We start from the raw sequence: 27,373 nt of genomic DNA, 5'->3' as shown, positions 1-27,373 counted from the left end.
TTCAACTGGTCCTTTTCTCCCCTCGGAGCGCAAGCTTTCCTACGCATGCTGGACTCACGACTTCACACATCTTTCCACCCATCAAGCGTAACATGGCTCAGCAATCTTGCTACAAGCAAGTTTTCCTACATGGTGACGGCTGGCGGTGTGACAGCTGGCAATAACCAACTATTCCTTACACGTACGGCGACATTGTACAATGACCTCATCTCAGCACCCAAAATAATCAAACTTGATCCCATGGATATATGGGGTAATGTTAGGATACCTTATTTGGGCGAGAACACTCTGTCAGATTGGAAGAATATTTCCACTGATCCCACCGACGTGCAATTCTCGTCACTAAGTGGTATTCCCCTTGACTACTCTGGCGAGCGAAACACAACTTTCACGCTCGAATCAGCATATATATATACTTGCGATGTCCAAACGCTTCTAGATTCCCTTCCCCCGGAAATGGGCCCTGCCACCTCAATCGGGTCAGGTACAAGTGACCAGCGACTATATCAGTCATTCGTCGAGTATGCGGTCCGAGATCGAAATAGGCCCCGGGTACCCAAATGGAACATGGCACGGATATTACTACGTGAGAAAGTATGTCGACTTTGACCATCGTGGCAGTTCCGCTCAATGGGGCATCGCCATCGATCGCTTTGTGGACCCGTGGTGGTTCAACCATTCGATTCAGAAGGCGAGATTTGACCACACAATCACCAACGGTCCTTTGGTTCTTGCAAACGAAACAGAGCTGGCCATGGGCCCTACAAAACTCCTCCTTCGACTTCTCTTGAGAGAGAACTACTATCAAGACAAAATCGATGAGATAGAAATTACCTGCGACATAGCACAGAGGTACGTCGAGTCTCGCGTCGACTGCTCGCACCTCGATGAACGACGCACTTGTAAAGTTGTCGCACAGCGTCCCTCTCAAAAAGCACATACCTTGGAGACCATCACCCAGCTTTCCTTCCCTCGAGCCTTCAATGATATTTCTAGAGAGTTGCCCACAGCGACAGGCAGAGTCTTGGGGAGTCGGAACGTCACTAATGTTCTCGACCAATCTCTATACTACCTCCATGACCCGATGTTTGAACGCATGACACAGGGTCCAAGTATGAATATCAACAACATAGACCTACAAACGATCGGGCCTCGTTTTGGACAGCTTCTAAATACCTACCTGGGTATAAGCCAACTACCGCTCGGAGATCTCCAGGAGGCTTTCATACCCAACGTTACAACTGAGGGGGTAGTAGCTACATACTCTGAAGTATTCATGGTCTCAAAGGTCTGGGTAGGGCTTTGCGTAATATCTACACTGGTTCTCTTAGCATGCGGTTGTTTCAGCGTCTTGTTCGTTCACCTGGCATCGGGCCCCGAGATTCTGGGGTATGTATCGACAATGGCACGGAACTCAAGGTACATTACACTGTCGCCCAAGACTACATGGATGGACGGGCCTGAGCTTGCCAAAGAGACCAAGTCACTGTGGATAAAACATGGATTGGTCTTTGGAGAGGTCGCGGAAGAGGCCGTACTGGCTATTGCGGCTGAAGACAAGACCGAAGGTATCGGAAAGCAGGGGCTTCACTGCTAGATATCCTTCCAACAACAATAGCGTTGCATTGCATTGGCCATGACATTCATTGAAGACATTAGCTCACAGTCGGCCATCGCGTCAAAAGTGAGAGAGTATGTCACACAAAGAGCCAACTGCCTTCACCCAAGACCGCCTTCTTCTTCACTATTCTCACTCGGAGGAGGACTCGACGCTACTGAACGACAGCATCAACACGCGCATCATTAGCAAAGGTCGCCGTCGCCGTCGCCTCTAGAGTTCCAAAGAAAAAGCTGCAACGTTGCTCGCGGTTCAAAAATTACGGCGCTTCGTAGTCAACGGCCTTGACGATGCCAGGTAGATAGCCCCTGTCATCAGAGAGAGCTTGAGATAGGTTCTGCCTCATCTTCACCCGCTTGGTAGGTATAGTACTCACATCACACCATAGGTTCAAGATAGAGACCGTTAACCCCCCTGCGCAAACTCCCCAGCATCACGACTTCCTAAGACAAGTAAGGACGAAAGGGATGAACAACCACAAGTTCACGACTCGCCGATAGAACACGGACACCGAATTCTGTCCTTCCCCGGGGAAACAGACCGCTTCAAAGCTCAACGGCGCCTCCGTCTGCAACTCAGCACCGCTCTGCTCGGACCCGGAAGCGATCCCGCTCGAAACCATGGTCGAGAAATACCCGTGTTACCCGCCCGGCCCTCGGCAGTAATCATTCCTCCGCCCTTAATCTCCCCGGCCGAACAACAGCCAACATAAAAAGTCAAAAACATTTTCTCCCCGGTCGTGTAATTCCGCCGGTGTTGGAAAGCTAGGTGGTGCACACCGAAGCTCATGAAGTTTTCTGCCGTTCACCGTTAACGATACTCTCTGCGTTCGTAGTTTGTGCTAGGCTCAAGCAGCTAGTGAACACTACCCACCTTCCAACGATAGATACATTGTATGCTTTGGTTGTGTGATGTGGTTAATGTTATCCCGTAGAGACGATCCAACAACTTTACAAGTCACTAGTCTGCCCGCCTGTGCGGGTATTGTCAGCCCGCAAGAGTCAAGACGTCTGTCTGACTCGCCATGATCTTCAACCTATTCCCATACTGGCGTACCCCGTGTCGTACCATCTCCCCCATATCGCAAGGCGCAACAAAGCCCGCGATAAAAACAACCACACAATCATCCATCAAAAAGCACGACTAGACAGCAGTCTTGAAAAATAGCCTCAGATAGAGATGATACGAAATCGAATCTGGCCACCTTGGGAGGGAGAAACTCTATCCCCCTTCCCCCGAGTCGGAGGATGCCCGCGATATCGCGATATGCAGGCCAGCCGCAGGGTTCACCTATCTCTATCAAACTTGACCAGGGGTGGAAGGGCCCTACAGATACAGAACAGATCTGAGATAGGATAGTCGCCTCCCAGGGCAAAGACGCAAAAAAAAGACGCCATCTGAAGTTCGTCCTTCGTGATCCTAGGCTCATGGGTGTAAGAGAGACAGGGACGAGGACGTGATATCTCCCTCACAAGCTCTGTTCCAGAATGCGACGCTGTATCGCACACACACCTACCTACACACACGCACATGCACACGTACACGCGCGCGGGGCGCGAACGCGAGGTGATCTAGAACACAGGTTTTGGAGTGCGCAAGTAAAGTGATGTTGGCGAGTATCAGCTGGTCCAGCGTCTACCCCTCCAAGTTTCCAGCAACGGCAGTTTGGATATCAGACATCTTTGCCTGGTACTCTGTGCCAGATTCTTCAGGCTTAATCAACATTCAAGTCAGATCTTCAAACGAAAGAGGAGGCGACTCTCACACGGCACGTGGGGGTGGGGTCATGCCCATCTGCCATTCCCATTCTGATTCTGGCTACTGCAGCAGCAGCAGCAACAACAACAAGGACAGCCTGAGCCAGCCAACCAGTCAAGCTCCAGGCAAAAAGCTTAGAATAGGAACGGTATTCCTCTCTTGTCGTTGGTCGCAAAGAAAGGAACCCCTCCTAAACCCCAAACAGAGATGTGCGTGAGCGAGACAAGAATGGTCAAGAGAACAGCCAGCAGCAGAAGCAACACAAAACATCTCTGCCGCTTCCATGTTCTTCCTCTTCTGTGATCGCAAACTGGGTCGGAATTTCCGACCTGGGCTAAAGCAAACCCTCACGAAGCTTGTCAAAAGGGCTGGATTCCGAACACCTCACAACCCTGACCGCCTACGTCTCGATCCTGATTCCTCACGACTCTCACCGGATCTTCCCAAAACTGAACTGAACCATAGCAAGTGCCAGTCGCAAGAGAGGACAGTGAGGGGTAAACTCCCATTCGTCCACCGGCCGCGCCTACATAGTACTACGAACTGCTTGCTGCGCCGTTAGCTCACCCGCCTCTGGAGCTAGGACCAGAGACGACATCGGCATTCAATGGTATCGTGGCCGGCGCTAGACTCCGTGGGCAGTGGTATTTGGATTTCCCTGTTGGGCTTCTTCTCTAGTGTCCTTGCCCGCCTCTCCAGTACTAAGCAGTGAACACCCATGGGGCTATTCAAGCTCGACCCGGGGGCTTGTCACGCTCGCACATTGATCTATCGTCTAGCACGAAGAGCTTGCATCGGTTCATTCTTGGTCTCACTTGCCTAGGAAACCAAGCATTCCCCCCTCATGATGTCAGACCGCACACCAGTCCGCGCAAGTTGCTGCTTTCTGGAATTTCGTGCAGAGCTGCATGTGTTCCTCCAATACTTGTGTCATTTTCCTTGGATCAGATGGGATAGCCAGGGCGGTCACTGCGATGGGGATGATACGATGGCACCCCGACATTGTGTGCATGAGTCGCCGACGTACGCTAAGCGGCGCAAGGTCCCCGTTTGTGTTGAGGCCTGCTCACTTTGCCCCTCTGCTCGGTTAGACCTCGTGAAGCCAACGATGAACAATGAAATGGAGAGGACGGAGGGGGGGAGCCGTTCGTGCGACGATTGTCACAGGTGGAATGTAGTCCCAGTCGCATTATCCTGCCCTCGGCAAAAAGCGATCTGGGGGCGAGTGCGGGATATTTGACAGCCGCCGTTTTGAGGCACAGCAGAGGGATTCACGATAGAACGATAGCGTGTCTGTCAGTCAATGTTCGCCCACTTTCCTTTGCAACTCGACTGAGTCGACTCGCTTGCTGTGCATGCGAGCCATTTGGGACAAGCGAGTGAAGGAGGTGTGTAGCGGTTCGGGCAAAATAGGGTTGTGGTGTGTTGGCCATGAAAGCCAAGAAGCGGAAAAGAACCCAAGAGACGCAAGCCTATCTCTGGGTCTTCCGTTCGGCATCACGACTTGGCACACCAAAGAAAGGGGGGTGGCCAGGCGGGTGAGGCGACAAGAGAGCAAATCCGCAGAGCTGCAAGAATGCCACAAGGCCGCAGGTGACAACAGACCGGACCATGCTCTTGGTTGGGGGTTCTCTGTGTTGGAACCTGGGAGTCTTCGTTCTGGAAAGATCAAAAGGTGTGAGCTCACTGGATTCTGGTTGGATGTGCCTTGCATTAGCGGCGAGCCTGTGGTTCTGGACTGTCGGCGACGACGAGATGTGTCTCTGGGGAGGGGTGTTCAGTGTCGACCAGGTCGTCGAAGCGTGCCCTGCTGCAAAGTGCAAACTCTCCTTCTCCCAGCTCCTGCACGCCTAGACCAAGGCCCGCCTGCTGGTGGTGGTCAGTGGCCAACCGGGCAGATGGCGCCGCCCCCAGGAAACAATCACGACGACATGTCGCGACCAATTGTTAGTTGCTTCTCAGTGACGAGGTTGCATCGATAGTCGCAGTTGATAAACCGACAGACAGCCGACCCGACACCACGCGCAAAGTGGACGCGGTACGGGAAGAACCACCTCATCAATGGGTCAGGTCAGTCAGAGATGGGGCCAACCGTTGGCAAGCCTCAAGACTGTGTTCCGTATCCATAGACAAGCTTTGCGACTTGATTGTGCCTTGGCACGGAAAGGCTCCTAGCTGCTTCTTGGCATCTTACTGCCTCGCAAGTTGTACGAAGTACTCCGTATAGAGAAGGAGGAGTATTCGTAGGAAAAAACGAAATATGACTGTGGATGAGGCTATGGGACTATGATGCGAATATTTCGTATTGCTCGTCAAGCGAAAACGCGGGTCGATCCGCCATGACGATAACGACAACGAAGGCTGAAGTTGATGACTGATATTGACGTTGATGATCCAGAAGGCAGTGATAAGTGAGACCTGAGGAGAGGATGTTCCAGCACCGCCCAGCGCCCAGCATCTTTAACAAGGATGTATACGCGGGTGTATGCGGATTATGTAGGAATCAAGCGGCCTGTGGAGGTTGCGAGAGCGAGAACGAAAAGCGATACGGATCCAAGCCAGGTAATTTCAGCAAAAAAGACGATAGCATAGATGCGACATTGACAGCAGCACTGCAACGGTCGTCGGTCGACATCTAACGGCTCAGGCCATAACCGTACTGTCTCACTCTCTCGCTCATCATCATAGCGTAAAAAAGAAGCGATGGATGGATGGATGGTGTCTGTTCTGACGCAAAAGTTAGAACAACAACGACCTGGATCCATACTGACGCAGGGAGAAGGAGACTCTCCGTAGCTTCTCAGCAAGCGAGACAAGCGGCCATGATAGACTGGGGGCGGCAAAGTCAAGTATGGATCCTGTCACGCCTGTCTGCCTCATGAAGAGACCCGATTGCCAGGGTCGTTTCGCCAAACATGATGAACGTCTTCAATGCGACGGAGCCTGTCAAGGTAGTCACTGATGGGTGACAAGTGACGAGCACCAAGGGGAAACGGCGACGCGTTCAACGTAAGGGGGGAGAAGATGAAATGGGTGGAATATGTGGATATTGATCCTGTAACAAGCGACAGGGGAGCGTCCCCGACGAACCCTCTCAAGACACGGCGGCAGCGCGAGATGGAAACTGGGGAACGCATTGGCTGCTGTGTCGCTCGAAATTTCAATCTGGGCTGATACCTGTGCCTGTGCTGCGGGGAGAGCGATAGCAAACTCCAAAGGCCTTGGATCTTGCATGGTAGGCCGCAGAGGCAAGACAAGGTGCCTAGCATGTTGAGTTACTGGTGCTGGTGCTGCTACTATGCACGGCATGGACCCTTTCATGGGCCACGCTGGGAGGTTGCATATATCTGCATAAAGACGAGGGCCGGTGGCATAAACACGGCCGTGGAAGATGGACGGCCGGGTGTTTGGGTTGATGGCCGGTAGGTCGAGAGATAAAAATGCCGCCATGGAGGGACCGATGAAGAGACGTGGTACGGCCACTCGGCCGGATGGCCCAAAAGACCGAATTGGGAACCGAGCGTGCGTCTCAACGAATGAGCAAAAGAGGTCCGGCGGCAGCAAGATGAATCAGGATGGAACTCCCAATGCGCCGGGACGGAATGTGCATCCTGACTTGACTTGCTTGCTGTGTAACTGTGGGCTGTTATAGCCTGTCGCCAGTGGTTGCAGGTGTCGAGGTCGTCTTTATCCAAGGAAGAGGCGAGAGGGAGCCAGGATGGTCCTCTTTTCTCGCCCAGAGGGGAGGACTGCTGCAGCGTATGGAGTAGTGGTGCTCCTTGATACGGCCGGGGCGAGGGGTGTGCGTGTACTGTACGGTACGGGATAGGTGAGCCCGGTTGACTAGCAGGGCAGACCAGAAGCGGGAGAAGGCAGTGAAAGAGGGGTCCTGGAGCCTTGAGGATGTTTCCCTTGTTCCCTCGGGTTGAGCGTCTAAGGAGAGGGACGGTGGGCGATGGATACGCGGGTTGTTAGTGACGGGCCCAGCCTCTTTGCGGATGGAAGAGCGCAGTCTGTTGCTGGGCATTCGGGTGTGACAGAGCGAGGACGAGGACGGTGAGGTTTGCGGCCTCGTCACAAGTGGTGGCTTGGAGGCGGCTGGAGGTTTCTCCTCGTGGTGCGACAAAGTGAAAGTCGTTGATATGGAAGCCAGGGCGTATCCGGCCAGCAGCTAAGACTTGCGGACGCAGTCCGCAGTGGCGTTACTTGGAAGCCTCTTGACGGGTGCTCTTGGCAGTTGGTCTAGGTAGGTTTTCGGGACAAGACGGCGTCGGCAGTGGCTGGGGATCACACTGTAGACTTCTTGCGTAGATTTCTAGAGTAGGATGGGCGAGTGAACTGGAGTTGAACGTCTGTGTCAGCATATACAGTCAGCAAAGCCTCTTTGGACAACTGGAAGTTGAGCTGCAGTTACTGACTGGCTGCTACTCAGCTTGGTCCCGGGGGCCTGAAGGAAGGATGCGTGCGAAATGAGGGGAAACACAGCGCAAATACGCGCAGAGCAGAACAACCTATCCGTAGAAGGTTAATGTGACGAAGAGGGGCGGCAGCAGGTAAATAGCACCAAAGCAGAGAGTACTGTGTAATTATGGCATTGAAGGACAGACAGATAGACAGACAGCTGCGAGATGCATGGATGGCAGCAGCAGGACTGGAGAATCAACAGCAGGAGCAGTAAGAGACTCGAAGACTTCCTTCCAGGTTGGTGGATCTGAGAATTGGAGGATGAATTGAGTGAAGGGATACGTACTTTGTGCAGATGGACACTAAACTATGAACGGCACAAGTGGAACCTGCCTCCCGCTTCAAGCGTCTTCGACACCAGGGTGACCAGGGCAGGTCCAGGAGCACGGAGCCCAGATGAACCAATCAGACAGGAAGCAAAGTGACATGGAGATTCCCGCTAGTGGAGTGGTTTTTTGTGAAAAAAAGAAAGAAGCCAGTCCCAAAAACGGCAGCGCAGATGGAACCCAGAACCCACTTTTGCCAATCAAGGGAAGCCAGGACCGGGGGCGCTTTCCATAGCGCGAACCAACCCACCGCCATCCCACTACTGCAACCTTCTTCCCCAAGTGCGAGGCAAGAGGCACGGTGGCACGGTGGGCAGGGAGGGTGGTGTCACTGGCAGGTGCAAGTCGTCTCTGGCTCTTGCTCTTCTCGATGTGTTGGTATTCCTACCATCTTTCGCGAGCAGCAAACAACCTAACTTCCAGATTGACCAAGTCGATCAGTGCAAACAGGTTGACTCATCACGGGCCATCGATAACTCAATGGCTGACCGCCATGGTCGCGTGGCTGGCTTCCTGCTCCTGCTCTCCTCTGGATCGTTGCACTTTTGTCCTCTCCCGGCTGGCTGCCGCTGCGATGGCCAGATGCAATTGGGTTTAACCTTTTGACGATTACTTCAGGTGGTTCAGTCATCGCCAATCAACCTTTGGGACTCGTACATCTGCCGAGGACGAAGAAGGACATTGATTCACCGTTTGTTTGCTTCCACCAACAAGTAACAGCTTTTTTTTTTTTGCCCCTCTGACAGTCCACCAGGCTTATGATTGATGACAGGCACAGACACAATACAACATTGAACACAGGCACAGGCCGCCGCAAGAATGGAGAAGAAGACGAAGAACCTTGGAAGTAGTTCCCCCGCAAGCACACGGTTAAGAGTAACCTGTTTCGGCCCTAGCTACGGCGCATGGCGGGGGGCATACGCAGTATGGCCCAGATCGTCCAAGTTGGTTTCTTGTTCACTCCCACGGCCACGCCTACGATGCCACAGAGCGGCAGCCAGAGACAGAGACACACGGACGTCCCACATGCGCAATGGTCGCGCTGGTCAGACCTGTCAACCGCTGGCTCCCTTCTTTCATCCCGTCTACGGCGCGTGTGTGCGCGTGTGTGTGTCTGTCTCTCTCTCTCTGCTGTGCGGCTGGTCTCGTGAGCCGTCTTGCAGGTCGGCAACCCCAGTAGCCCTACTAGCCATGCCAGCTTAGGACAGAAAGAGGGCAAGACTTGATCTGGTTGCAGGCCTGAAGCGTGGTCTGGACTGGCCCGAGGTAGCACGGTAGAGGTTGCAACAATGAAGTCAGTCTCTGAATCTACTACGGAATACACTAGTAGAGAGTCTACAGACTCTACTGTGTACGCAGCAAAGGGCCAGGCACGGGGGCTGCGAATCTGTTTGTGACCCCGGTTCAGCTGGCTCGAAATTCCTTTCTTTTCCCCTCGTCCTCGCCCTCGCCCTTGTGGGGACTGGAGCCGTCGAGGTACGTATCTTGTCCGATTTACGGGCTTTGCAGTCGGTGTATTAGGTAAGAAACATGCGAGGCACATCGCTCTAGAGGAACCTTAGCACCCGGTTGCCAAAAAAAAGGACACACCTTAAGGCACTCACTACGATCTCTACCAATTCTCACTCTATTTCAGATTATAATGATAAGCTAAATGAAATAAATAAAAATCATAATCGTGTTTTTCAGATATAAATTAGTATATTAGTATTTTATTTATATTTATTATAATAATTCTTGTTGTAAAAATACTACTTTGACGAGAGACGTGTGTTAAGTGTGTCCTTTTTTTTTGGCAGCTGGGTGCTTAGGTAAGGACAAAGTCAAGGGAGACCCATGGCAAGGCTCAAAAACCTAGAATGAAGAATAGAAGCAGACAAAAGGCAAAAAAAGAAATAGGGCAAGAGTACACGAACGGATACTTTCCATCGCATCGCATCGCCTCACCTCGCATCGCTTCGACATTCAACGGCATCAATGCGCGATTCCGATTTCCTTCTCGACGAGTTCCTCGCCGCTGTCGGTGCCGCCGTCCAGTGTCAGTGTCAAGGTCAGTGTGGTGTGTCTGTCTCCCTGTCTCCTAAACCCCAAGTGTCCCAAGCTCCAGCATTGGGCCCTGCACAAGAAACAAAATCAACAAGAGAAAGAGGGAGAGAGAGAGAAGAGCAAACCAGTCTGTGATGCCGGATGCTGGTGTTGGTGCAGGTTTTTGGCGCTGGTGCTGGCGTCAGAGCTAGACTGACAGTGACAGCCCTTGTTTGGCTGGTGGACCTGTCTGGCCCGGTCAATTTAGCCCCCCCAGCAGAAAGTGGCATGGCATAATAACGTACAGTTATTCGTAGTCGTGCAGATATTGATAGTGCAGACCGCAGACTGAAGGGTAAAGGAAAAAAGGCGAGGGAAAACACGCTGCTGCAAGAGAAAATAGCAGCTGGGCCTGGGTCCCCATGGTGCCCCTGCCCGGCGCAATCTTGGCTCCATTCGACTCTTTCCACTCCCATTGACACCCCAATGGCACACCCCGGCTTATTCCATTGCTCCATTTGCTCCAGGGCTCCAGTGCCTCCATTTGCCTCCTCCTCCTTCCCCCCCAGGTCCAAGAGGGTCCTCGAAAGATACGTACTCTTAGTGTGCAGGATACGTACCGGTACGTACTCTGGTGTTCTCTGCGCGATGCACATCCACAATCTCGTCTCGCTCGTCCATCCCATGTCTGTCACTCACCAATTTGCTCTTTTCCACTCTCGTCTCTCTCTCTCTGGCCCTCTGCCGCTCTCTGTCTGTTGCTCTTTCTCAGTTTCTCTGCTCTTTCTCTGTGTGTCTTGGGCTGTCTCGCACACACCCGTCGGCCACTAACCATTGAGTACGTACTTTACAGGTGGATACCTACCTACCTACCTTGCCTTGCACCTGCCCGCTCTCCTTCTGTACGGAGCATTCGTACACGCACACCTCTGTCGTCGTAACATTCACTCCCCCCCAGTCTGCCTCTCTTCTCTCTATCCCCTACTCACTGCGTCTCTGGCTGATCCAGGTCCAGAATCCACGGTCCACACCCAAAGAACCAAACGACAAGACTCAAGAGTACTGGGCTGCGTACTTGTACACACAATATGCCATACTCACCATCCCCAATAAAACCATCGTGACAGCTCCCTCCCCGTGCACGTTCGCTCTCCTTCTCAGGCCCTTCTCTTCTTCTGCCGAGTGTCGTCTCTTTGATCGAGGGTTCAACTTTGCAACATCTGCCAAGTCAAAGGTCGTCCCAAATACGCTGTTAAACGGGTCTTGGGGTTTCTGGTTTCAACGTCTCGTCCCTCGCCATTCGCCATCCTCGTCTCGTCTCGTCTCTTCTCTACAGAGTCCTCGGCCGTCTACCGTTTACCATCTGTCGTCCTCAAAATCCAAATCCAAATCCAAATCCTGATCCTCCCACCACCCGTTGGATCGAGCTTTCTCTACTTCTACCACCAGCTTAGCTCCTCCTACCTACTTCTCGGACCCTTCATCTACGCCGCACTCCCCTTCCTTCTCCCTTCAGTCAACTCGCCTCTGTCGACCTCACTCCCACACTCTCAATTTCAACGCCAATCCTCACTCTCCCTTTCCGCGCCCCGTGTCTCGCTACCTCTCCGATCTGCCCATCAACCCCCCCCCGGTTGACATCACCAGACCCTTCCGCAGGGCTCGACTTCGAAACCGTCTGTCAGTGGAAAGACATTTGGCTTGGGACTTGCACCGACCGCCCACCTGCTCCGCTTCCTCACCTGCTGGCTGGAACCATTCGAGTGGATTGATATCAGGCCACTGCTGCTCGTCTACAGGGCATTCGGCTTCGCCTATCATTCTTCATTCCTTTTACACTAGGTCGCTTCTTGGGTGAGCTTCCCTCTGATGTACGTCACCCCCGTCCTTCTCCCCGTCTGTCTACCATTGATCTCAATTCCTACCCTACTTCACCCACGTCTCCTCCAGCCTCTGCACCAATTCACTCTGGTACCTCGTCAATGCCGTTGACTAACCCACCTCTCGCAGCAGTCTTTGGCAATTGCATCTGCTCCCTTTTGGACAGACATCCACAGCAATTGGACATTGATCCTTCAATACGACACTCCCGCCACACACATCGTTAGCAAGCTAGCCTTGCCAACCCCCCACTTCCGCAACAATGGCCGTTCCTCAAGAAAAGGTGGCCGTTCACACCACGGTCGCCAGCATTGCTCTCCCCGAGAAGGCGGCATACTCGAAGCTGTCTGACACCATTGCCACGACCCCGGGCACACTTACTCCTGTTGCTTCAACCCCCGAAAAGAGCCTGGAGATGCCCCCGCGACAGCAACCTTTCTACCCCGCGATCGTACCGCAATGAGAACCCCTTCGATACCGACATCGAGGCTATGATCACCACGACATCCTCCTCCGACCCGTACGCCATGAAGAGCATCTCAACTACAAAAGACTGCCCAACGATATGGCCGGGCAAGCAGGATTGGAAGGCCAAGGCGAAGGCCGCGAAGCGTGACAGGGGTTCCTGCGCCTGCATGGCCCGCATGAGCAAGAAGAACCGCATCATCATGAAGGTTGCCATTGGCCTCCTCGTCATTGGCGTCGGTGTTGGTGTTGGCTTCGGCGTCAGCAAGCCTTTGGGCGCACCCATCTGGGGCACCCCTGATGGAAACAAGTGAACATGAAAAGTCTTTCGGCGACATTTACACTTCAACAATGGACTACAAAACGTCAATTTGGCCATCCAGCCGACTATCACACCGAACATAGCCGCATAGACGCTCTACTACCACCACACTCGAGCCGCTTTCCCTTCAGCTTGTATTATATACAACGAACCAGTGTTACTGTCTCCCGATGGTCACCTCGGGCGGCTATTCTTCCATTGTCTCTTTTTACATCGAGCCTTGTCATCAACAAAGGGAAGGGGCCACCATAATTACGATCAGGCGTTTTTAGGAGTTCAATGCATGGACATTCCATCAGCGAGCGAGCAGCGGCACTTTGCGATTCAGTATCCTACAGAAAGGGCCTCGATAACCCACCGGGCTGTGAGAAGTTCGAGGGCATCGGCGCTACGCGACACGAAGTAATCCACTTTGATGTCTACGTTTACGGAGAGACCAGGGCTTTTTCTACTTTTCGATTCTTCAAATGGGGAGAACAGCACCAGCACTTTTTGTACAAGGGTATTGGAGGCACGCTTATTGCGTCAAGGAGAGACGCGTGCGGTTTCGCCATAGCTGCGGTTTGTGGTATAAAAGGATTATCGGGGCGGGATTATTATTGTCAGGCTTCTCTATTAGACGGCCTCTATACGCATTAGGGTATCAGGCGAGAGCAATCAAAGAGTTTATCAGGGAGCCCGCAGTCGAGAAGCGCTCTGGCTGACGGGTATCCTGCATTTTCTGGTTACACATATTCTCATCTTCCCTCTCTGCGTCTCCCGTTGTTTCGAGTCTCCTTCCAACTGCTGGACATGGATCATCCCTTCTTTTTACGTGTTTTGGCCAAAGTGATTGCCATGAAACGACGCACGTTTGTTGGGGTAGACCCTTCTTTTCTACAGACCGAAAGACGAGCTGACAAAGGACACACAGGCCGACCACCTCGGCAATCACGTTCATGTTTGGAAGGATCATCACCGAATAGTACAGACTGCAAGTGTGCCGGATTCCCGATCCGATCCAGCAAAGTTCGAAGAGGTGTTCCTCGTTTATCCTGGTGCCTATACATACAATATCCTTACACACGCACAATCTTCTCGCACCACATGCAGATTTCAAAAAAAGAAAGAAAAGAAAGTAAAAGAAAGTTCCGCGGGGTTTTTGCCCATCTCAAATCCAGGATGTCGGCTAGGATGGGATGCTATAGTAAGCGAAGGAGAGGGAACTAAAGCAAAGGCTCAAAAGTGTTAGAAGAGTTGTTGAGCGCGAAAGACAGGAGCAAATGAGAGAGGAAGAGGAAGAAGAAGATGGAGGGGGAAGGGAACGGGGATATCACCTTGTCCTGAGTTGTGGCTGAAGAAGCAACAAGAGTGCGGAAGAAAAGGTTCAAGAGAGTTTTGAACTGAACCATCCATCCATCCCACTCTGTCGATCCCCCCCATGGTGAACTGAAAAGGATGGACTTCCATCTTTGGCATGGTATTCGGCTCCGCGGGGTGCCAAGCGAGTACGGACTTTTTGAAGTATGAACGATAATGGTGGGATTTCTTCAGATGAGATGGGAATGGTGGTGGTATTGGTCCGGATGGATCTTGGGTTCGGAAGGGAAGTTGCGTTCGTCGTGGATGGCACCGCCGTTCGTCGTTGGGTTGGTTTCTTCTCATCCCCTTTTGCGAACACCTCGGCCGCCCACTCTATTGCCGCCCTTTTCCTTTCCTTTTCCACCTGTCCCCCTCCCTCCACGTCTCCCGAAAAAAAGTATCAGTTGGATCTTGTAACTGTACCGTTTCGCCTCGTTCACTTGACAGCAGACGGAATCGATGGGACAGGGGGGGGATTTGTGTCGCTGGGGAGAGACTTCTTATCCCACCTGGCCGCAGCCGGAGCAGACGCGGGGCCACTCTGTAATCGATCTGCGATGGGCCTTGTTCTTGGTCTTGCTCGCCGGGTCTCGGATGTCCGGTGCCGCGGGGGTGGACTGGGATGCCTCGACGACGACGGAGTTGTGACTCGGGTGCCGAGGGCAGAATGACGATGACAAGGGTGCGGACGCGGACGCGGACGCGGAGGTGGATGATTCAGCACCGCCACTTGCGACTGTGGCTTTGCCTTTGCCTTTGCCTTTGCCTTTGCCTTTGCCTTTGCCTTTGCCTTTGCCTGTACAGGTGCATTTGGGTTTGGTCTTGGCGGTGATGTTGTCGGTCTTGGCTACGGGGGATCTGGGTTGGGATTTCGCCTTGCCTTTGCCTTTGTCTTTGGGCTTCGTCGCCTCTTTGGCCTTGCCTTTGGACTTAGTCTTGGCCTTGATCGCGATCTCGTCGGTTCCAGCGGGAAGGGTTGCAGAAGCAGCAGAAGCAGCAGCGGAAGAAGAAGAAGAAGAGGTTTCGCTGTTCTAGGGCTTGGCATTCTTCTTCTTTCTTCCCGTCTTGTTGTTGTGGCTGCTGCCTTGGTCTTCTTCCTCGTCAGAATCGAAGACGGGAGCGCAACGCCACTCGACGGTGCCGAAGCGGGTTGGGGAACCTTCCTCCGTCGGGGAGCCTGTCGGGGAGCCCGGCTCGGATCCGATGCTGGATACGGTGTTAGCTGTTCGGCGGCGGGCGTCGGTGACGGTTATGGTGGAGGATCGCACGCTGGAGAGCGGGGAGACGCCGTCTGAGTTTGCGGCGGAGGCTCGAGATGCTGCGGCGTGAGCGTGAGCGTGGGCTTGGGCTCGGCGGGACAGGGCTGCGGCGCCGGCGGCTGCTGCTGCGGTTTGAGTTGGGGTTGCCGAGGTGGACGCGCTCGAAGACGGATGTTGCTGGCGGATCTGCGTATACGCCGGGGATGGAGAGAAGCCGTAGTAGGAGGGGATGTGGCCTGCTGCCCAGATACCTGTGCCGCTGCTGCTTGAGGCGGTATTGGTGGTGCTCTTTGGAGTACCTGCGGCAGTAGAGGAAGAGATGCCCTTGAAGCGGCCGAAGGAGGGAATATCAGTTGGGGGACGGAGGGGCATCTGTGTGGTGATGGAGTCTGCGTCCGAGTGGTTGCCTTCATCGTTGTCAGAGGAGTCGCGATTGTCCCCTTCATCTGACGCGTCTGCCTGGCTCAGGCTGGAGCTGGAGCTCTGGCCCTCACGGGGATGGTCATCCTCGTGGCCCCAGTGGCGACGGCGGCCGCTTCTTCCGTAGATCTGGGATGGGTGTGGGTTAGTATCTCGTCCTGGACCGGGTTCGCGTTCGGGTTCGGCGATTCGGGTGGTGGGTTCTGCGAATCGGGGCCGCCTCGGGGCAGCGGTGGTGGCGTCGCCTTCGCCGGATTCTGGTTCGGCGATTACAGGTAGACCGCCGGGGGTTCGCGGGGGAGCGGCGACGATTCGAGGGGAGAGGAGTCTCAGGGGAGAGGCGTTCGGGCTCGGAGGGGAGGAGTAGGAGGAAGAGGAGGAGGTATCGTCGGCGGGATCGGGCTTGGTGGGGGGTTTGTTTCGACGACGGATGAGGCCTGGATTCAGGAGGGATGGGTACGCCATGACTTCGGACCAGAGATGTCGTCGGCCCCAGGAGGGGGGATTCTCGTAGAGGGTTATGGGGGGGATCTGGGTTCCGTCACTTGGGTGCCACGCGGCCCATCGACGCTTCTTGCGACGGAGGTGTTCTCCGAGGATGAGGATGCCTGGGGATGTGCTGCCGCCGGTAGCTGGAGCTGAAGTTGAAGCAACAGCAGCCGCATCGCCAGGAACAGCACCACCATCTTGGGCACCAGGGGGAAGGGGTGTACTTTGGGAAGAGGACGGGCTGGCTTTGCTTTTACTTACCTCGTTGGGGACCTCGTTCTTATCGAGCTCGCGCCAGGGGAACCAGAACTTGTGAAAGGTCTGCATCTCGATGTCGGGGTTCTTCTTCATGTTTTTGATGGCGCGGCGGCGTTCCTGGTAGCAGGTGAAGATGAAGAAGACGAGGACGATGACGGGAACGCAGGGGACGACGATGAAGGTCCAAGTGAGGTTGCCGGAGACTGGGTCCTTGAGCTTTGGTGCGTCTGGCGTCGCAGAGGCCGAGGGGTGGCTCTGGGTGATAAAGACGGAGACTGTCGTGGCAGTTCGAGGGATGAGTTTTGCGACTGTCGTGATGAGGGTCGATGGGGTTACTGTTGGCGGCTGTGTGAATGCTGCTAAGATGGGCTTGAGGGTTATGGTTGGTGAGGGAAGGGAGTGAAGGGCTGAGGGCGCCATCTTGGAGGATGCCCGCAATAGGAGCTCGAGGTACGGTATGTATGTAGCAGTATGAGTCTTGTAGGTGCGTATGACGCTGCCCCGTTCGCTTGTGTATAGGGATATACGGTCGGCAGAAGGTATCGTGAGCTATGAGCTATGAGTCGAGTCAAGTCGAGTCAAATGTGTTGGTATCGTGCGTATAGCTGCAGGCTGCTAGATGCTGGGCAAACAACAAGAAGCAAACCTAGCAGAAATGCCAAAACGATATCGCAAAATGAGCTCCGTCTAGACGCTGGTGAGTTGTTGCTATTTTTGAGATGGAGGGAGAAGTGAGTGGTGAGAAGGAGAAGTCACCTACTGGGTACGATCGCACGTAGTATTTTGTGATGTTTTTTGTTCAGGGTAAGAGCGAAGGTCGTGAAAGGATGAATCGGATCTCTTTCTACTGCACACAATGGAAATGATTTTGTATTGTTGTTATGGTTGTTGAGTGATCGGTGGGCAAGTGGGATGAGAAATACGTGATCGGGTGAGGCGTATTGAGGGAAAAGGGGGGAAGGAACGCGGTCTCCCTCGTGAGCAATATTCTTTTCCCCCGACTTTGCCGAATATTATTGTGCGTCGTCTTGGTGTTTGTTTTGTGCGAAAAATTTGAGAGATGGGGTGAATAAGGAAAAGTTCACCTCTGCTCAAGGAAAAGTGTGGATGTATGTGGGAGGTCAAAGTAAACAATGGCTTTGTGTGGGAGGTGAGTGTCTGTGAAGAGGGGAGGTGCGGGAGAGCAGCCCTACTTGGTCGAGGCCAAGACCAAGGATCAAGACGAGGCAGACAGTCTGCTGTTGACTGAAAGGCGCGTGATCAAAATGCGTGTGGGATTTATTTTTGGTCAACAGGAGAGAGTGAGTGACTCGTGATGGTGAACAGGGTCAACACCTCACTGGCCAGAACACATCTTGTTGTGTCGTACTTGCCAAAGAGAGAAGAGCGAAAGAGTCCGCTGAAGAAGCGTAAAGAACAGGAACAGTCTGGATGAGTGGAGAATTGCCGGGGGTAAATGAGAAGTCAGAGGATGATTGCACAGGTGATTTTGCTTCCTTTGTGGGTGGTGTTTCTCTTGGCCTGGGGGCGACGCTGTTCTGTGGACAGTAGATGCTTTGTTGTGATGGGATGATATATATGTGAGAGATGACCTCGACCGGATGGAATACTCGGGCGAGGAGATACATCAACTGTCATTCGGATGAATATACTACCAGAAAACGCATACACACGAACTCGGGAAGTTCAAGACACATCGCGCCGGCGCTGGGAATTTGACGCCAGGTGATATTGCACTTCAAACTTCATATTTGGTATTACGCAGACCTCTCCCCGAGTAGTGTCGTTGATGATGGATCTAACTCGTTTCACCCCATAAAGATACGTTTTGAATGAACATATAGCCAGACTTCATATACGAACTCGGGAAGTTCAAGACACACCACGCCGACGCTAGAAATACTTTGAAGCAAGGTGATATTACACCTCAGACTTTTCAGTACCCTTAGTTTTTGGTAATATTCGCACTTCTCACTGAGTGATAACATCGGTTTTTGGACCTGACTCGCTTCAGCTTTGAAAGATACATTTTCCACCTCAAGACGACTGTTTAAACATGGTTCTCACCGACCCACTTGAACCGGGATATATCGATACCTTCAAGTTACTCGAGCAAGAGCGGAATGTCAACGGCAGTGATTTCAGGATACTCGAGGTCATAGCCTTGGTTTATATTAGTGTCATGGGTGCCATCGTTGTAGGTATAACTATACTTTGGGGTGTGATGTGGCGCGCTAAGCATCAAGTAAAGATAGACAAGCTGAGGAAGGAGCTTGCTTGAGCATTTCCTTGGCCTTTCGGTCTCGTCTTCTCTATCTCTCTCTCTCTCTATATAGATATATCGTGGTGTGTGGCTCGGGTAGACTGCTATAACAGCTCGATTTGAATGTTAGGTTCATCTACGTTCTCGGCGAGAAAAAAACCATGTTGAATCTCTGACCCCTCTCCTAACAACTCATCTGGTCTTCCCTAAGTTTATCTCTCTTCTTACCTAGAAGTCTTGCCCCTTGTCCGAAAAACCAGCATCTTGCTCGTGTTTTGTGTGCAGACAACTCAAAATCAGGAAATATTGAGAGGGAAAACAGAACACGCCTGTAATTTCAAACCGTCATCGCACTTTTAAATTTCTCCAGCCATAGCTTCCGAGGAGGGAAATTTCTCTATACGAAGAATGAAAAGAATCCTATGCCGCTGTTTGAGTTGGGCAGCTTGAAGGTGTGTTTGGAGAGACTATGACGAGCCCGAAATGTCAGCGTAGTCAGGTAATCTCCTCAAACTCGGCGACCCAAGACTTTAGCCTGTGTGCTCTTCACGACACGCTCTTCACGGGAGTTCCGACGCATTATTGTGGCCGCCTGCTGATATAGGTCTGCTGGTATCGAAATCTCATCGAGATTTCCCGAGAAGTCCCCTCTAAGCAGCCGTAGATAGTTGATGCTCAAGGCGATTCGCCACCCTCTTCTTGGGAGATGTGTGTCTCAACTCTTCCGATCATCGCCGAATCCACCGGATTGCCTATCTAAACTCATTCTTACAAGGACACGGGCTGCACAGAAAATATCTGTTCTATTCACTGTGTAGCTATGGTGTCACTGGCAACTGGCCAAGATGTGCAGGTATGGGAAGGGCTAGAAGTCTCTTGTGTTTGGGGTGCCTTGAGATACCCAAGCTTACTTGCGGTGTTCTTGATGATTTGAAAAAGAGATAGTCTGCATCAGACACATGGATCAAAGTCGATCAAATCGAGAAGCTCAGATCTTACCGATAACATGTACTTGCAGAATGGTGCTCGAGAAGACCATCCTCATGTGTCCAACCCCTGACCGAAGTGTCGGTGTGAGAGGCCGGGGGCCTTAAACCTGGAAATGCGCAGCACCGAGCTCCCAACTTGCTGGCAACCGAGACATCAAGTTGCAACGGTGCACATAGTACAGCGACACGAGACCTCAACGTGGTTTCTTTCAAGCTTCTTCAGCTGTGTTTCGAGGAAGGTGGTGACGACATCCCGGTCACTCTTGGGTGGCCATGATCGCGTGGTTATCCCCATTCAACTTGCGTAGGGAGGAAGAACAAAGACTCGATATTTCCAAGGAGTGGTACATTCATAGAAAACGGTATGGATCGGTGTAACCTCGCGACGACGCAGAATCGGTCCGGTGAGAGGAAACCGAAACCTCGTCTACCTGCCGCTTGTGCGTTGTGAAAGGTGCTTCTTACCTACCTCAGGCCCTGTGTCGTGGATCAACATCAAAAAACGTCGCTGCTCAAAAGCGTGAGCTGTTTCTGCTGTCCTCCTTCTTTCGGAAAAGATGCTCCTGCCGCTAATGTCGTGTAGAGCAAACGGTTGCCTGACTTAGTTGGGTATGTGTGACGTGATGGACGACTTCCACCTGGATTGGGACGGTTCCAATGACAGGGGTAAGGGAGGTCGAGGAGTACGATGCAACTTCCGCAGATGACCTCGGCGGTGACGATGGGAAGGAAAGATGCCTTCACGGTCTTCAGGGGCAGACACAGCAGTCGCTCCCAGTGAGCTTCCCATCGAAGAAGGCAACTTCCACCTTTCCTGGAAGCTCCAAGCTGTCGGCAGCCCAAGGGCCAGCGTGTCTGTCTTCTACCATATAAGCCTCCCCAACCCAATGTCCACTCTCTTTTCCATCTCTTCTTCATCCTTCATCTGCCAACGACACCACAGCATCCCTCTACTTTTTTGGACCAACACACATTCTGCTAGCATTGCTTTCAAGTCACTTCTTCCACTCAAACGTACGCCACTCGGCAACATCAACCGGCCGACCACCCAGATGTTCTCTCTGTCTATTGTCACTCTGACACTGGCTTCTCTTGGCATCGCTAGCCCCATTGACGTCAAGCCTCGTCACCACGAGGAAGTTAAACCTCGGCATCACGAAGAGATCCAACCCAGGTCTCACAATGTCCCTAGTTTCGAGACACTGAAAAGCGAAATGACCACCAACGCGGGCTCTGCCATCTCCAAGATGATCCCTGGCGTTGGAAATGATTGGGGATGCAATCATGTAAGCTTCTTCTTCCTCCTGTCTGCCCGTTCCATCTCTTCTAGATCACGCTTCCTGTCACCTCTCCACGCATGTATCTGGATTTACGGCTGCATCATCAGCGGTAGACCTATAGGAAATACGTCGCATCGATGTCACAGAGCTGATGGATACTTAGATCACTGCCCCAGATCCCCTTGACTGCCCAGCCCTTTTCGCAAAGATACAATCCGGGCAAAAGGATGGAGTCACCGTATCGACCGACAACACATGCTTCACCCAGACTCATGGCTCATGCAAGGCCACCGTCTGCTCAGCTGGTGGAGTTGACAATGTGGACTATGCTTTGACAACGGCACGGATGATGAACCCAATTCAAACAACGTGCATTGTCAATGGGAAAAGTGGCTACTGGTGGAACGAGAACCACACAGTCTACGTCTCGGTTACGCGTGGCAACTAGGATCGTCGCGACCTTCGCTTGAGACAGTTTGAAGAGGATCCGACTGATGAAGTCCCCGAGGAAGAGGCGGAGGAGCCGCAGGATGAAGATCCCGAGGACGAAGAAGACTCTGATGATGACGAAAAATCTGACGACGAGGAAGAGGACTCTGATGATGATGACGACTCTGACGATGACGAGGACTCTGATGACGATGACGAGGATGATGAAGAAGAATATGGTGATGATGACGAGGAAGAGGTTGATGAGGACAACGAAAGTGACGAAGATGACGAGGGCCCTGAAGACGAAGAAGTCCCCGAGGACAACGAGCCTGACGAAGAGGAGCCTACCGAGGGAGAATTTGTTCGGAGACGGAGACGAGTCTGTTGAAGACGAAGCTTTCGATGATTCCATAGGCCCGAGATGATCATTCTTCCGTGGCATTACTTGGCACTCAGTCACCAAAGCTACCTAGACACTTGTAGCATGGCTTAACAATAAACTTAGAACATCGCATCAAGAAGACGAAGAGGGTGTTGCATTGACAGGGCTTCTTTCCGCGTCATCTGCTTCTCCCAAGTGAAATCACAACCAAGCAAAACCATTCCCATTTTGAACTAACACTTATGGTCGCAGACAAGGTCAATCTGGGCGTTTGAAAGTCAAGTATTGGTGAAGTCGTCGATGGATGTGCAGTGATGCAGGGTCAAGTGGATCCTTTCCCAGGAAGCTGCCATAGTACAAGGTGATCCCTGCTCGGGATCTGCCGAATGGTGGGGAGCTTGAGATCCATCATCAACATCAACATCAACATCAACATTCATTGATTCAACACCCAACACCACGAACACGACCTGCATCCTACATTACGAAACCGGAAGCCACCACTCTACTCAACCTTGAATCGTTGGCGCCGCGAAAAGAAAAAAACGGAGGACACCAAACAAACACGCAGTAATGGGTCTGGTACGTCCCTCTTCACCCTCGCGCCCACATCCCACCCTAGACATCAATCGTACTGACAATCTGCGTGTCCCGGACAGAACAAGGACGCCAGCCACACGTACGTGCACATGCACCGCGCGCGCGACGCCGACCTCTTTGAGGATTTCTGCAAGGAGAAGCTGCCGGACGACGAGGTCTACGTGCCGCCGCAGCATCAGCCGATCAACCCGGAGGACGAGGATGACGTGGTGCCGGACCAGCACGCGGCGTTTGGCATCACCAAGGCGACGCAGCGGTCGCGGGAGGCGGCGTGGAAGGATTTGGGGCTGTCTGGGTTGATGAATCGAGGGCCGCCGCCTGCGGGTGGGTGGGAGAGGGGGCAGGCTGGGGCTGGGGGAGTGCTGGGGGTGGGAGTGGTGGTGGGAAGAGGTTGCCTCGGTGAGGTGGAGGGATGGCATTGAAAGAACAGACAGAGACAGATTCTGGGCTGAGGTGACGGGAGAGATTGGCGTTATGGGATACCCGGGTATTGATTTTGAGGACGCAAGTCTTGTCTAGGACGGCATGGAGGCGGTATCGTGGGTTTGTTTGGGTGTGCCAAGCAGCTTCAAACTATAGCCAAAGGCGAAAATTGCTGGCTACAATGGAGATCATGGGCCGCGGTTCTGTGACCGTGTTGACAGTGGAATGATACTATCAATGTATTTTTGGGCTTCATGACTGTTGTGCCATTGAGTCTTCCTACAATTCCACTTCAAATGTCATGGGCCCACGAGCAAGTATCTGCGAGGCACCAGAAAAGATTTCCCATCGCCCAAACGCCGCCCATGCTCTTCCCGTAAACGCCGTGAATCAACATTACCCCCGTCGTCTCCTCGCCCCACAACCACCATCAAGCCAAACCTCTTCTCAGGGGCCTCAATCAGCTCAGCTCAGCTCTTCCCAAGATACCCCTCCCTCTCCAACACCTCGGGCCTAAACTTTACCAAAAACACCGTCTTGCCAGGCCACATCTCGTGCTCATCTTTCGCGGCAATATTATGCGCGCTCACCCTTGCAGGAAAGCCCGCGCCATCGCATATGCCTTCGACGATGCCCGCGACGTAGGCGGCGCAGTTGAGCTGGGACATTTCGCGCGGCACGGAGATGTAGGCGTTGACGAGGGGCTCGTTGTCGATAATCATGTACTCGTCTGGCTTGGCCGGGTCGGCGGATTTCTCGAGGCGGTCGGCTTGTCGGCCAAAGAGGTGCTGCCAGCAGGACTGCTTGATGAAGTGAAGGAGGGTGATGATTGTGAGGGGCCGGGTCTGGGTGCGCGGGGGTTCGCGGAAGAGGAGGAGGTCGAGGAGTTTGAGGCCTATTGAGTGGCCTTGGACGTTTAGTCTGGGGGGAGGAGGAGTTAGTTTGATAGGGGGTCTTGGGGATAGCTAGATGGAGAGAGAGACAGAGAGAAAGTATGTAGTAGGGAGATGGGACGGGAAGGGCGCACCGTTGTTCGAGCTCGGAAATGTCCTTTACGTTGCGCTGGGCGTACGAGACCATTTCGCTAAAGAGGTAGGCGAAGCTGGACTGGCTCAGCTCGGCCGTCTTTGTGCGGTTCAGGGGCCGGTGGTAGATTGTCTTGCCGTTGGAGGGGTATCGCAGGCCGGGCGTCTCCTTGCCCGGGATGCTCTTCGTCGTTGGTAGGTTGGCCATTGTCGTCGCGTGTGTGGTTATGTGTATCTAAAGCCCTAGTGAGCTGTTCGGTGGTCGTGTTGAGATAAAAGGCGGTGGTGCATCTGGTTTGTAAGGTTGATTGGAGCTGTTCTGCAGGTTGTGAATCGGTGTGCGGCAGCAGCTTGGTGTTGCGCTTGCGCCGAGAAAAGGTGACGTTTGGGGGTGGGAAGGCTGCAGCGTTGGCTGGAGCTGTGGGTTTGGTGTTTGAGTTGCGCGATTGGTGTGCAGCCTTATCGGCGATAACGATAAGAGCTTCCGCAGGGACAACCGGGCACTTCACCCCACGGAAGCTTCAGCTATCACATCCCAAAAGATATCAACAGGAAATTGAAGTGGAAAATATGTATGTGAGAAGGTCTGCGCAAGAGGGAACACTGAGAAAGGTTCCATCCGTCTCAATGTCTCCGTGGAGCACCCAGAAATGTCTACCTTTTTGCCCCTCTATCCTGCCATTAGTTCGAGCGCCTTTTGCTCTGTCTATGAATGTGTAATGGTTCAAATCAACCTCTAAGCTTCCCGCTCAACATTTACCAAGTCAAGAATTCTATGCAGTGGGCTTAACCTCGACAGGTGTCTCGGCCGCAGCTGGGACGGGAGCAGCTTCAGCAGCAGCTTCAGCAGCAGCAGCAGCAGCAGCCGGGGCAGCAGCCTCCGCGCCGACGCCCTTCTCGACGGCACCGCCGAGGTAGTCTTCCGACTCACCAATCTGCTTTCCCCCAGCGACCCAGCGGGCCGTCCGGGCGTCGTGCTTCTCCTTACACATGCCGTTTAGGGCGGGCCAGTAGACGGAGTGGTCGTACTCGAACTCGAGCTTGCCGTCGCTAAACTCGGTCCACAGCTGCTCCTCGGGCACGTACTGGCGCATGTCCTCGTTGAACTTGAGCTTGTCACGGGTCATGGGGTCAATGAAGGGGGTGATGAGCTTGAAGAAGCCGTTGACCATCCAGGGGACTGTCATGACGTGTCAGCATGGCCGGGGAACTGAACTAGATGAAATACGGGTGAGATGGGATTAAGTATTCATACCATTGATAATGAGGGCCTTGCCCAGACGCTCGGGGTAATGCGTCTGGAGAATATGCAGCACCTCGCGGGCGAGTCCGAGACCGGGCGCCGTGTTGCCGCGGCTCTTTGACGTCTTGAAGTTGATGAGGAGGGCAATCTTCTCCTGGCCGGCGGGCATGATGTCGATGACGCGCTCGAGCATGAAGACGAGGTGCTGGACCTGGCGCGGGCTCGGGTCGGTGTTTTGGCGTCCCGGGTTCAGGTAGTGGCAGGGGCGGCGCTCCTTATCGAAGCCGAGAATGATTTGCTTGCCCGTCTCGTTCTCGGGCGAGATGTGGTCGGCGGTGAGGGCCTCGACGCCGTACTCGCGGCGCCAGGCCAGGGTCTCGAGGAGACGCTTCTCGGCGTCCTTGAGGGACCATTTGGTGGCGCGGAGGTAGCGGAGGAGACACTCGCGCGTGAGCCACTGGCGCTCCGAGTCGGTTAGGGGGCCCGATTTGGCGACGTGGGCGGCGGTGGTGCATTTGACTTCCGTCCAGGCGCGGGCTTGGGCGAGAAGGCCGTCGTATTTGGTCTGTTGGTCTGCGGTGAGGGTCGGGACGGCCGGGGTGGAGGAGGCCGGGACTGGGAGGGCGATGGGCGTCTTGAGCGGGCCGGATGCGGTGGCCTTTTCTTGCAGACCGGCGGCGGCGGCGGCGGTGGAGGCCGGTGTTTGATCGGCGACGGAGGCCATGGCGGGCGTTGGCTGGTGACTGGTTACTGGTGGACCGTGGAACGTTTTCTTCCTTCGGAGGGGAGCAGATCCGGAGAAAGGTAGGTTGAATTGTTTGACTTTTGCCCTTGCAATACGGATGGGATCGTGGCCGTAAGGGGTATGGTGAGGTGGGATGAGATGTGCGCGGGGTGGAGGGGGGTGTGCGTTCGTTCGTTCGTCCGCGTCTGTGGTCTAACAGAGATGGAAAAGATAACCAGTGTCTGCTTTTCGAACTTGTGTGCTTGTGTCTCGGAACTTGGAAGGGAGGTTGGGTGAATCACGATGAGTTTGTTTCCCTCACGCAAAAAAGTCACACCGCTAGAATTTGCAGTTGCGGCCACGATGAGCTTACGCGGTATTGATTGACGGTGAGATTGGAGTCTGGAGAGGAAAGGAGATGAGCCCATGCCGGGAAGCTCAGTTCCGGCCGTTAGTGTCCGCCCCAAGAGACCCAAAAGGGGACCCCAAAGGTGCGCTTTCCTGTGTACTCGGTAGGCCCGCCATTGATCGACCGGGTTGCGCGCATGTTAGGTTGAGTTTATTCTGTCTATCTGAGGGATATTGGGGATGTGTTTGAGTCTATGGTTCTCTATGCGGCCTAGGGTATCACGAACTATTCCAAGATTTACATATTATGAAGACGTGCGGTTGGCAGGTTACATTAAACGCCGTTGAGATGGATGGTTAACATGTTGCGCTTTTTCCGAGGTGGCAGGGTGATGGCAGGCCTTGTCACGCGCAGGTCTGCAGCGCTGCTCGGTAAACCTCGCGCTAGGCCGGATCAAGTGGGTCCCGGTTCCAACGTTCCGTACTGCGTAAAGTACCTCCCTTACCTAATAAAGATACGTACTCTTCAGTTCAGGACGGGAGCAGTTCTCTCCTCGACTCCCGTCCTTTTGGGCTGCTGCGTCCAGTACGTATTCTTAGCTCCAATGACGCCGGCGGCGATGTGAAACTCGGATCTTCACTCAACCTTCAGGCTTCAAGACAACCCGCACACGCCGCCGTCGCAGTCGTCCCCTTCTAACAACGGACCACAGCCCTTCCTGTCTCCATCGAGTCATGGGTGCCACTTTTGCGCTGTCAACCAACTTCGAACCCTTTGGCAACCCAAGGAATGCCAGCGTACCGGCGTGTCAGTGGCCACCATCAGGTGTCACTTTTGGATGCTTCGTACGGAATCCTCTCATCTCGTCTGATCCCATGGGTTGGAAAATCCCCCGTGGCATTTTGAGAACGACGAACCCACCAAACCACCACTACAATGTGTAGAGACTAGAGGGCACAATCCACACAAGTCGCCGATGATGGCTGAAGAGGAGGCTTTTCCAAAAAAAAAAAAAAAAAAAAGCCCGCTGGCTAACT

The 27,373-nt window shown here is 53.5% G+C and overlaps 6 protein-coding genes across 6 annotated transcripts; 3 read left to right on the top strand and 3 right to left on the bottom strand.

Moving 5' to 3' along the window:
• Nucleotides 1–12,334: 12,334 nt before the first annotated feature.
• On the top strand, nucleotides 12,335–12,851 carry N0V96_003374 (uncharacterized protein; the record flags this gene model as incomplete). Its single annotated transcript, XM_065756817.1, is given in 2 exon segments — nucleotides 12,335–12,523; nucleotides 12,537–12,851. 2 exon segments carry the CDS (start codon nucleotides 12,335–12,337, stop codon nucleotides 12,849–12,851), a joined length of 504 nt encoding a protein of 167 aa, XP_065614584.1.
• A 2,380-nt stretch (nucleotides 12,852–15,231) lies between these two features.
• On the bottom strand, nucleotides 15,232–17,046 carry N0V96_003373 (uncharacterized protein; the record flags this gene model as incomplete). Its single annotated transcript, XM_065756816.1, has 1 exon — nucleotides 15,232–17,046. The coding sequence occupies one exon, from the start codon at nucleotides 17,044–17,046 to the stop codon at nucleotides 15,232–15,234; it is 1,815 nt and encodes a 604-aa protein (XP_065614583.1).
• A 4,492-nt stretch (nucleotides 17,047–21,538) lies between these two features.
• Nucleotides 21,539–21,978, top strand: N0V96_003372 (uncharacterized protein; the record flags this gene model as incomplete). The annotated part of the gene is made up of 2 exons (XM_065756815.1): nucleotides 21,539–21,547; nucleotides 21,607–21,978. 2 exons carry the CDS (start codon nucleotides 21,539–21,541, stop codon nucleotides 21,976–21,978), a joined length of 381 nt encoding a protein of 126 aa, XP_065614582.1.
• A 567-nt stretch (nucleotides 21,979–22,545) lies between these two features.
• Nucleotides 22,546–22,994, top strand: N0V96_003371 (uncharacterized protein; the record flags this gene model as incomplete). Its single annotated transcript, XM_053191147.2, has 2 exons — nucleotides 22,546–22,554; nucleotides 22,632–22,994. The coding sequence occupies 2 exons, from the start codon at nucleotides 22,546–22,548 to the stop codon at nucleotides 22,992–22,994; spliced, it is 372 nt and encodes a 123-aa protein (XP_053051572.2).
• Nucleotides 22,995–23,465: 471 nt separating this feature from the next.
• trs31 (Trafficking protein particle complex subunit 31) lies at nucleotides 23,466–24,228 on the bottom strand (the record flags this gene model as incomplete). Its single annotated transcript, XM_053191146.2, has 2 exons — nucleotides 23,466–23,916; nucleotides 24,023–24,228. 2 exons carry the CDS (start codon nucleotides 24,226–24,228, stop codon nucleotides 23,466–23,468), a joined length of 657 nt encoding a protein of 218 aa, XP_053051571.2.
• A 565-nt stretch (nucleotides 24,229–24,793) lies between these two features.
• PDR16 (Phosphatidylinositol transfer protein (PITP)) lies at nucleotides 24,794–25,987 on the bottom strand (the record flags this gene model as incomplete). Its single annotated transcript, XM_053191145.1, has 2 exons — nucleotides 24,794–25,200; nucleotides 25,276–25,987. 2 exons carry the CDS (start codon nucleotides 25,985–25,987, stop codon nucleotides 24,794–24,796), a joined length of 1,119 nt encoding a protein of 372 aa, XP_053051570.1.
• Nucleotides 25,988–27,373: the final 1,386 nt, after the last annotated feature.

Source organism: Colletotrichum fioriniae, assembly GCF_027942845.1.
Source record: "Colletotrichum fioriniae strain IMI 355084 chromosome Unknown scaffold_3, whole genome shotgun sequence".
In the NCBI taxonomy this organism is placed as follows: Eukaryota; Fungi; Ascomycota; class Sordariomycetes; order Glomerellales; family Glomerellaceae; genus Colletotrichum; species Colletotrichum fioriniae.
Note: the sequence above shows the minus strand (reverse complement) of the source record. Positions and strands in the feature narration are given on the sequence as shown.